The following is an 11577-nucleotide window of genomic DNA, read 5'->3' on the forward strand; positions in this document are numbered from 1 at the left end:
TTCCTATAACTCTACAGTCTATAGTTTTACTAACTCTACAGTCTGTAACAACAGTTTCTGTAACTTTACAGCCTCTATTAATTAAAATCATAGATTTCATAATCCATGTGACGTTACTAAATCGAATCTACAACTATTTAAATGCTGTCAGTTTTCTCTGTGAGCCTTAGATTAAGTGTGTGTTTTTTTTATCAGTGCCTGAGTCAGATCGGACAGATTTTGTGAAGCTATTCTGATGATTCTCTCAGCTGTTGTTGTTGGTTTGATCCTTGTAATCCAAGCAGATTTCGTGTGTGTTTTCAGTGCCTTAGTCAGATCGGACAGATTTTTTGAAAGCTATTCTGATGATTCTCTTAGCTGTTGTTTGTTTGATCCTTGTAATCCAAGCAGATTTCGTGTGTTTTTTTTAGTGCCTGAGTCAGATCGGACAGATTTTCTGAAAGCTATTCTGATGATTCTCTCAGCTGTTGTAGTTGGTTTGATCCTTGTTATCCTTGTAATCCTTTTGGGAATGAAATTCAGGAAGAAAGAAAAGAGTGGAAAAAAACCAGGTATGTTAATAGACGGTTGTTATTGTAGTATTGTGGTTATTGTATTATATTGTAGTTATTGTATTGTTATTGTAGTAGGTCATATTTTAGTAACTGAAATCGATTCAATACTTTCTTAAGCCTAGAATAATCACATTATACTCACTAGTCTAGGATATCGTTTACAGTCGAGAAATTACATAGATTAATCAACTTGTTCTTCAGATGCTTTCTAATGGTCGCAATAATTTATAGTTGTATCCCAGACTTTGTTAGAAACTTGATATGGTGTGGAAACAATACTTAAATAATGTGAACAACACGAATTATCAGTGTTAGCAGCTAGGTTATCACAGATTATTTTATATATCTATCATAACGACATGCTCTCCACGTATAGATAACAATCTGTAATGAACATAGATTCTTTAATGTAGGATAAACCATGAAACAGTCTTGTATTATAATCAGGTTGTTCTATTTCATCAACGAGGTATCCTCTCCCAGGCGGTGTTTTGGACCGTAATTCCAATAATATCCCAAGTGTCTTAGCCGGGTTAGGAAATTCAGACTAGTCCCTAGTTTAAATACAAAGATAACCATTTATAGTAGCTAGTATAAACCCTGTACTGTGTATGGTTAATGAAACACTTCGGTGAAAACAGCACATCCTACAGACGTACACATTCCTCAATTTATCAGTTGAGGGCGTTAACACATAACAGTTAATTAAGCTAAATTCTTACTAGGAGGTCCAACTCCTAGGTACTTTTCGTCGAAGTAACCTCACTCGTTTGAATAATAAATCTTTAAAAATCTATTTCTTACCAATCACATACAGGTTCTCATGTGTTGAGGTTTAACCCTTTTCACATAGTGAAGTACACATTACTGTTTGATAAGATATAACCTTTTAAATGTACTACGGGCTATAATAAATTATTTCAGTTCGGAACAAGCCACAGACTCTCATTAAACTAAACATTACCTCAGCAGTTAATGGAACTAGCTGATTATACCATAATACAAGAACGTGCGGCTGAAAGAAGTAATTCACCAACTGGGTGAATAAACATGTTAATGGTTTAACGTATGTTAATTCTTACATCAAACACCTCAGGCTGGTCTGAAATTTGTACAAAGTTAATTACTAGTTTCCAAGCTGGACTGCCTCGTGGATACTTGTATATTAATTAAGAACAATAGGGTTAACTTTAAGCCTAGTTACAGTTAAAGGAACTTTACACTTTTTTACTATGAATATGTTTTTAATTCTACTGTTATAGCAAAAAAACCTTTGAATTTTTTTACGTATGTTTGAAATTTCACAGTTTAACTAAAACGTCTTAACCATCTTAATCATTAGTTGCCTGATTATTCAAACTATAAGTTACGAACCAACATCAAAATAATGTTCAGAATCATTGCTGGTAATGTTTGAGAGAGAAAAGGGTAAAATAATCGCTTGTTTTACATTCGAAAAAAAAATAACTTTTAGAAAGTCGAGTTTACGAACAATTGAAGAGAATGTTGAGAAATAAATATTTTGAGAACGTCTTGTGCTATTTATTATTCATTTCTGTGAATTTACGTAAATTTTAATATTAGGTTTTATTACTGAGATATCTTTTCCCAAGTTCATTGATAGTTTACTTTCTTAAGAAGCCTAAAAATAAAATTCTGTTGAATGAGAATTTCAGTCAAATAATTCAGTGTTTTGTTTTTCTTTGAAAGGTGAGACCTCTATCGGAGATGAAAACAGGTAAGCAACACCCGTTACAATGTGCGATACCAGTTAGTTTATTATCATTACATTTTGTATACGAGATAACCCATCGTCTTATTGGATTTCAAGTTTTCATTATCTAATCTATCTGGGCGTAAGGGGTAAGAATATATAACGTTTCGAACTCTGTGCTGGGATTAAAGCACCTGAAACGTTATCCGTTCCACCAGACAAAATTCGGTTAATGAAAACTGTCTAGCCTCGTTAGCAGCGTACATTAACTTGCGAACTAAAGGCATCGTGATTTATCTATAACATTATTTCAAATAAAATTAAAGTTTTTTTGTTTTGTTTTTTACACAGAGTAACTTTCGAAGGTAATGCGTTATAAACTTGCATTAATATTTTGTACTAATAATCTGTAGAAGGCAATGAAAGTAAGGAAATAATACTAGCAGTAAGATAACAAAACAAGCTCATTCATAGCAATACTTACATCACAAGATGATTGGCTTGAACTCCTTGGGGAGTCGCCATTCCTTTGTGCTGTCTTTCAGGACCGCGCTATTTCCTTTTGTGTAGTACCAACATCTGAATTTATCTTCAAAACAAACCAGTATATCTGGCTAAGTAACGTCACACCATTGAAAACCAATTAGTGAATCTGTTGTTGGTTCAAAACAATGATTCTAACTTACAAAAACGTCACACTTTTCTCAAACTATTTGACATTTTAAACCAGTATTCGAATCCCCTGTTGGATTAAGACAGTCGTTTTTGTTCATCTCTGACGGTAAATATTTCTTATCTATATCTGTTGAGAGTCAACGAGCACCATTTATAGAAAGGCTGTAGTTTTAAAACACCATATTAAATGTTCCTTTACTTCCAAAGTCCAATGTCTACTGCATGAGCGACATCTGTTAAACATAACTAGACATTTCTGGTAAAATTCAACATTATGCGATCATTTTACTACAAAATCATCTCAAGGTTTATTTACTCTTAGCCACTAATTTCCTTACAATACAGTCTGTTGTTTTGGATTAATGTTTTGTCATAATTGGTACATTCGGTTTGAAGAAAGACTTGCGATCATTTTTTTTCTTATATGTAAGCAAAAATAATAGTCTTTTAAAATTGGTTCGTTGTTTGTTCTTAAGCACAAAAATATACAACGGACTATCTGGGCTCCACCAACCGCTCGTCCGATTTTGAGTGTTATAAGTCCTCAAACTTACCGTTGAGCCGTCAGGGGGGCTTATTCATGATAACACATGAAAGTTTAAAATGATTGGAAGATATAATGTTTCAGGTTTTTATGTTCTAAACCTTGCTCGAATTCTTTTTTTCATGTTCGTGGTACGAGGCTTATGTAAAGTTTTTTTTAGGTCAGATTTCATGTTGTTTTTTCTTGATAGAATTCGAGAATAAGTTGGTTTTTATTTTATTTATTCATTCGCAATTACCGCCTTCCTTTCGGAAGTAAAAACGTTCATACTTTCGTAATAAGAATAAATAAAACATGATTTTTATTCTATTTCAAAATTAACTTCAAAATACACAATCGTCGCTCGCGCTTTTCCATCTGCATCTCTCGCGCTAATATTTACCACTTTGTCCTTAAAACGACTCAGTACACTTAACAATCGTATATAATCACTGTTGAGCGTTACCAGGTTAGCGTACTGGGCTGTGATCCAGAGAGTCCAAATTCGCGGTCTGCAGTTTGAAATCATGGGTTATAAAAGTGACAGTCAAAACCAACTGTTCGGTCAGAGTAGCCCAAGAGTTGGCAGTGAGTCCTCTATTCCGTCAGTTCAAAGTTAGGAACAACTTGTGTAACTTTGCACGAATGTGTTCTCATATTTCTATTAAAGTTCTAGTATTTTGTCGTGTACATTTTTGTACTTCTAGAGACGAAGAGTTCCATTTAAAGGACGTTGGAGAGAACTACACAGCTTTATCAGCATTCGATGATGAAATGTGCCCGGATCTGATTCCAGGTATGTGTGTGGAGCAGCTATGGCAAGAAGAACAGCTCAGTATTTCTAAACGAAATTATTGATGACTTTTTCATTATAATTTATCCTGTAATTTGAGCTTATTGCTCAATAAAAAACTAAGTAATATCTTCCAACGATACAAGCAGATATAAAAAAGTCGTATGTTTTACTGTTTTTGTTGAGATCGATGCATTGTTCACCACGATTCTGTTGTAGAACGTCGAACACGACTCATTCATTATTTTAAGAACAAGTCGATCCATCTCTTATTTTCTATGAAAACAATTGCTTGCAATTTTTTTTTTCTTAGAAACCTAACAATTTTGTATTTTATTTCAAATATTTATGAATTTAGGGGATAAAAGTTCTCCGATTACAAACCGTTTTTTGTTTCTCTGTAGACAGACATCACCATCTTGTATTGACTTAGTTTAATCATCCATTTATGAAAGTTTTTCGACTACCCTTACCACTGGGGGTTCCGGGTCTTTCAAAACGATTAACAATTCATGGTTTGTGCCCCGTTTGGAAAAAACAAAATCCTGTATTTTGGAGTCATGGGTGCACAGTAAGAGTAGTGGTCAAATCTCGTATAATCTGGTTGGGTAGGGATAGTCCAAGAGTTGGCGGCAAGTGCTATTCAGTAGCTGTTACTTCTCTAACCTATCAGTTTGGAATTAGAAACGACCATACACAGATAGGTTTCTTTCTGAGGATCGTGAAAGAAACTCAAACCTTTACAGTTGGTGAAAGTTTCTCTTGTAGCTCACATTCTATTGATCATAAGTAGAGCGAGGATTTCTTGCACTCATCTAACCAAGGCTGTGAGTGTCATTGCTGTAGACACTGCTGCTGCTTGTGTTAACTAGCAGTCGAAGACGCTGATAAAATTCCACAGTGTTAGTAGTAGAAATCCGACTGTATGTTAATTATCTCGAGATGTGGACGTGTATCACGATCCTTCAAAAATTGTGTTGATAACTTAAATGTCTGAAACGTTTTAATATATCGTTCTGTGATCATTTTCTCATCATGAATCTTCAACTTTAATCTAGAAATGCGAAACACAATGGAAGGAGCTCGCTTGTTTTCCACTGCTGCTACCAGATGGCCTTGTCCACAGAAGGATATAAGTGACTTTCATCAGATTTCAGTGAGAAGACAACGAGATTTTGAGGAGGTAGGCTGGAGATGAAGTAATAATTACAGTTAGTATTTATAAGTTTTAGAGTAAAGTAAAACCAATACACACACATAATATAAACAGTTTACTTAAAACTGGTGTTAAAAGTGGTTACATCATGGGTCGTATTACACATTCCTCTGAATATATGTTACACTATTAATCTCTATGATCTAAAAGGTGGAAACGTTGTTCAATATTTTATTTTAATTAATGTTTTAATACTTATACCAGCTGTCTTGAGAATATATGTTACACATCTGTCAGTGTGCTATACGTCACACATCTGTTTGTCTGTTAGTGTGCTGTACGTCACACATCTGTTTGTCTGTCAGTGTGCTTACACGTCACACATCGGTTTGTCTGTCAGTGTGCTGTACGTCACACATAGGTTTGTCTGTCAGTATAATGTATATTATATTGGACGTCCATTACTATTTTATTTACAGTATGCCCTACTTGTTTATAATGTTTACATAAGGACTGTTTATCTAACAATCGACATTATTTCTCTAACCTAGGAACACGTTCGTCCAGCTATGGATTGTTTCATTCCACAAATAGCCACTGTACACGGTTTTTCCCCAGAAAGTTCTCTCAGGGTGAGGGTATTACCCCACGCTCCATTTCTTAAACAAAGAGACCCCGGTCAACTTAAAGAATTGTCCTTTTCTGAAGAGCTGAATACGACGGTATGAAACAGAAAATCCGGTAAATATATCCAGTGATAGATTTTGTCTTTTCTAGAAAATAATTAGATTACCATTGCAAGAAACCTGAACCAAAGTTATACTGTACATCACTGTTGAAATATAATTTTAAATCTGTCGTAGATAGAAAAGTCATTTTACGGGAATTTAAAAACATATAAATCTCTTCAATAAATCACAAGTTTATATCTTATAACTTAAAGCAACTTACGTTTCTTAAAGCAGTACACAATACTCGGCTCCAAATCTTTCGCGACATTATGTATACCATATAGAGTCTAAAGCACTTTACATTTATAAAATCAATATACTCTCTTTCTCTTCAATTGTCTCCTGGCCTTCAGCTATTAAAAACAAAAAGGTCTATGCTTCTATACAAGCAATTGTTCCTGAACATTGCTAAACTTAAATAAAAAGTATGAAGTGGAAAACAAAACAATTTATAGCAATGAAATAAAGATTTCTAGCTTGTGGATAGATACTTTAAATCCTCCCTCAAGTTCTAACCTATGGAGGATACTTTAAATCCTCCCTCAGGTTTTAACCTATAGATAGATACTTTAAATCCTCCTTCATGTTCTAACCTATGGAGGATACTTTAAATCCTCCCTCAAGTTCTAACCTATGGAGGATACTTTAAATCCTCCCTTAAGTTCTAACCCATGGATAGATACTTTAAATCCTCCCTCAAGTTCTAACCTATGGATAGATACTTTAAATCCACCCTCAAGATCTAACCTATGGAGGATAATTTAAATCCTTCCTCAAGTTCTAACCTATGGAGGATACTTTAAATCCTCCCTCAAGTTCTGACCTATGGAGGATACTTTAAATCCTCCCTCAAGTTCTAACCTATGGAGGATACTTTAAATCATCCCTCAAGTTCTCACCTATGGATATATACTTTAAATCCTCCCTCAAGTTCTAACCTATGGAGGATACTTTAAATCCTCCCTCAAGTTCTGACCTATGGAGGATACTTTAAATCCTCCCTCAAGTTCTAATCTATGGATGGATACTTTAAATCCTCCCTCAAGTTCTAACCTATCGATAGATACTTTAAATCCTCCCTCAAGTTCTAACCTATAGATAGATACTTTAAATCCTCCCTCAAGTTCTAACCTATGGATGGATACTTTAAATCCTCCCTCAAGTTCTAACCTATGGATAGAAACTTTAAATCCTCCCTCAAGTTCTAACCTATGGATAGATACTTTAAATCCTTCCTCAAGTTCTAACCTATGGATAGAAATTTTAAATCCTACCACAAGTTCTAACCTATGGAAACATACATTAAATCCTCCCTCAAGTTCTGATTTATGAAGGATACTTTAAATCCTCCCTGAAGTTCTAACCTATGGAGGATACTTTAAATCCTCCCTCAAGTTCTAACCTATGGATAGACACTTTAAATCCTCCTTCAAGTTCTAATCTATGGACAAATACTTTAAATTCTTTCTCAAATTGTAACCTATGGATAGATACTTTAAATCCTCCATGTAGTTCTAACCTATGGATAGAAACTTTAAATCCTCCCTGAAGTTCTAACCTATAGATAGATACTTTAAATCCTCTCTCAAGTTTTAACCTATGGATAGATACAATAAACCCTCCCTCAAGTTCTAACCAATAGATAGATACTTTAAATCCTCCCTCAAGTTCTAACCGATTGATAGATACTTTAAACCCTCCCTCAAGTTCTAACCTATAGATAGATACTTTAAATCCTTCCTCAAGTTCTAACCTATGGATAGATACTTTAAATCCTCTCTCAAGATCTAACCAATGGAAAGATACTTTAAATCCTCTTTCAAGTTCTAACCTGTGGACAGATACTTTAAATCCTCCCTCAAGTTCTAATCTGTGGACAGATAATTTAAATCCTCCCTCACGTTCTAACCTATGGATAGATACTTTAAAACCTCCCGCAAGTTCCACCCTATAGATAGATACTTTAAATCCTTCCTCAAGTTCTAACCTATGGGTAAATACTTTAAGTATTCCCCCAAGTTCTAACCTATGGATAGAAATTTTAAATCCTACCACAAGTTCTAACCTATGGATACATACATTAAATCCTTCCTGAAGATCTAACCTATGGAGGATACTTTAAATCCTCCATCAAGTTTTAACCTATGGATAGATACTTTATATCCTCCCTCAAGTTCTCACCTATGGATAGATACTTTAAATCCACCCTCAACTTCTAACCTAAGGATACATACTATAAATCCTCCCTCAAGTTCTAACCTATAGATAGATACTTTAAATCCTCCTTCAAGTTCTAATCTATGGATAGATACTTTAAATCCTCCCTCAAGTTCTAACCTATGGAGGATACTTTAAATCCTCCCTCAAGTTCTAACCTATAGATACATACTTTACATCCTTTCTTAAGTTCTAACCTATGGATATATACTTTAAATCCTCCCTCAAGTTCTAACCTATAGATAGATACTTTAAATCATCCCTCAAGTTCTAACCTATGGAGGATACTTTAAATCCTCCCTCAAGTTCTAACCAATGTGAGATACTTTAACTCCTCCCTCAAGTTCTATTGCTGATCAACTTCGTATTTTTGTTCGCCTTCTTTGTTACAGTTTAGGATACCACTTTATTTTTGTTCTTAGACTGATCGAACATATAATGTACTGCACACATTATAGTGACGTCACGAATTCAATTACCAATCAGGTCTTTGTTGTTGTTCTTACATATATCTTAGACTCATCTGTCATAAACAATTCACGTGATATTACAATATCCTATCCTTCAAGGATGATTATAATGTGATAATGATAATTTTATAGATACTTTAATGTTAGTATTCAATTGTTTTTTATTACAATTTATTAATAAATACGATGTAATTCATTGTATCAAAAAGTTGAGTTGTTAAAGGTTCATTAGTTAAGTAAAGTATGAATTGATGATGCATATAAACTGTGGTTAAAATAGATGTGTGACTGAATCCAATTACTGATATAAAAAACAGATAGAGAGTACAATATTTTATAAATTATATATTAAAAAAGGCACCATAACCTTTAACGACTTTGTCTAACGAGGTTCAAGATAATCCACGTCCATTGCTCTCGGATTCATTAAAGGTTGATAGCGTACCACTTCAAATGTTGTACTATATTAAGTACCTTTATAGAACCTTGTCAGTAAACTAGTTGAGATGTTATACCGTATTATGTTCCTCTATAGAACCTTGTCAGTAAACTAGTTGAGATGTTGTACTGCATTAAGTACCTCTATAGAACCTTGTCAGTAAACTAGTTGAGATGTTATACTGTATTACGTACTTCTATAGAGCCTTGTCAGTAAACTTGTTGAGATGTTGTACTGTATTATGTACCTCTATCGAACCTTGTCAGTAAACTTGTTGAGATGTTGTACTGCATTAAGTACCTCTATAGAACGTTGTCAGTAAACTAGTTGAGATGTTGTACTATATTAAGTTCCTCTATAGAACCTTGTCACTAAACTAGTTGAGATTTTGTACTGTATTAAGTACCTCTATATAACCTTGTCAGTAAACTAGTTGAGATATTGTATTGTATTAAGTACCTCTATAGAACCTTGTCAGTAAACTAGTTGAGATGTTGTACTGCATTAAGTACCTCTATAGAACCTTATCAGTAAACTTGTTGAGATGTTGTACTGTATTATGTGCCTCTATCGAGCCTTGTCAGTAAACTTGTTGAGATGTTTTACTGCATTAAGTACCTCTATATAACCTTGTCAGTAAACTAGTTGAGATATTGTATTGTATTAAGTATCTTTATAAAACCTTGTCAGTAAACTAGTTGAGATGTTGTACTGCATTAAGTACCTCTATAGAACCTTATCAGTAAACTTGTTGAGATGTTGTACTGTATTATGTGCCTCCATAGAACCTTGTCAGTAAACTAGTTGAGGCGTTGTACTGTATTAAGTAACTACATAGAACCTTGTCAGTAAACTAGTTGAGATATTTTATTGTATTAAGTACCTCTATAGAACGTAGTTAGTAAAGTAGTTGAGATGTTCTTGTTCATTAAGTAAAAATGTTTTCTTGAAATTCCTCATGAGAACTAAGAAGTTCCATTTCTTGTAATTAATCATTTAAACATGTCGTTTCTCTAGCAAAGTGTTAGGTGTTTTGAGAACAAATCTAAATCAGAGAAAGGTTGAAGTGTGGTTTGTAATGTTGGATGTTTGTGCATGAAGTTCATTTACCAAAGCGTGTTTTGTTTTACATGAGTATGTGAAATGAAGACACTAAATCTCTAATTTAAATATTGTATTTGCTTGCGTAAATAAGTTAAAATGTTTAGTGAATCATATAATGTACGTAATTAAATAAACCTGTTTTTTTTGCCGGTTTTTACCAAATTAGACGTCTTATTGGTAGTTTTATAGCAATTAATTTGTTGAATAATATACTAGTATCTTGCTGATTGGTCATACGTAATGTTTTGAACCTACGTTTGTTGTTTGGTGTACTTTCTGTATTGTTTTTTTAATCATGTGTTTGTTTTGAAACATCATATTCTTTCTCTATAATATCTTGTTTTATACCATCTGAAAAGAAACAACCTTAAGCCTAAAATAATGGACTCTTTCTTTACTGTTTCTTAGAATCTTCTGTCGGTAAATAATCCTCGGAATTTGAATATCAAACGTTGGTAATTAATATAATACGAAAAGCTGGATAGTCGATGGTTGTGTCCTGGCTGATAATGTTAAAGATAATTTGATCAACTTTGAACTCTAACAGAACCGTTATAACGTCCAGTAGGAAGACGTTAAAGAAATGACGACACAATTTTTGTTTTATTACTTCCGTGTTTGTGGGGTTGGTGTCCGACTGTGATTCCTCCGATTGACCAGAGTGGACGCCACTTCTTGATCGTGATTATGAACTATGTTATAGTTACTGTTCAAATCTTTATTTATTATTCGACTGAGGATTGTATAACGATTTGACTGTAAATAGAAAATCTCCAAAGACTCTTACCTGTACAAATGTTCGATTCAAACGTTTTTGCTCAGAGAAATAAAATAATATAAAAATAATCTCAGGTTTGATGTTATTATAAATATCGTATTTTTCGTCTTGTAAAACTCTACATCGTAGAAGGCGAACCCTAATTTTGAAAAAAAAAACAATTTTAAGTAAAAAATATTTTGACTCTGTAACCAACACTTGACCTTTTTTTCAACTTACTGACAAATATACCACATTCCTCGCAGTGCATCGACAGTATTAGTTATATTGAATGCTTTAAGCTATTGAAATTACTTGTAATTGGTAAGTAATAAGCTTGCGATCTGTATGAGACTGCTTTGAGTTAACCCTAACCTAACCTCTTGCCATGATCCATCATCTTTTTCCATGGAGGTAGAATGGAGATTTTTCAAGGTATTTTAA

The 11577-nt window shown here is 33.7% G+C and overlaps 1 protein-coding gene across 1 annotated transcript; it reads left to right on the forward strand.

Annotated features, from left to right (window-relative positions):
- The first annotated feature begins 235 nt into the window (after positions 1–235).
- LOC143232824 (uncharacterized) lies at positions 236–11196 on the forward strand. The gene is made up of 6 exons (XM_076468740.1): positions 236–551; positions 2265–2292; positions 4174–4262; positions 5318–5442; positions 5967–6156; positions 10785–11196. The coding sequence occupies exons 1-5, from the start codon at positions 236–238 to the stop codon at positions 6141–6143; spliced, it is 735 nt and encodes a 244-aa protein (XP_076324855.1). The 3' UTR covers positions 6144–6156; positions 10785–11196.
- Positions 11197–11577: the final 381 nt, after the last annotated feature.

This window comes from Tachypleus tridentatus, chromosome 1 (assembly GCF_004210375.1).
Source record: "Tachypleus tridentatus isolate NWPU-2018 chromosome 1, ASM421037v1, whole genome shotgun sequence".
Lineage (NCBI taxonomy): Eukaryota > Metazoa > Arthropoda > Merostomata > Xiphosura > Limulidae > Tachypleus > Tachypleus tridentatus.

Bases quoted from the DNA above. Each gene is read 5' to 3' on its own strand.
- LOC143232824 (XM_076468740.1), top strand. From the start codon at position 236: ATGATTCTCTCAGCTGTTGTTGTTGGTTTGATCCTTGTAATCCAAGCA. The intron at 552-2,264 runs GTATGTTAATAG...TTTCTTTGAAAG, and splicing joins AAAGAGTGGAAAAAAACCAG to GTGAGACCTCTATCGGAGAT. The intron at 4,263-5,317 runs GTATGTGTGTGG...ACTTTAATCTAG, and splicing joins GTGCCCGGATCTGATTCCAG to AAATGCGAAACACAATGGAA.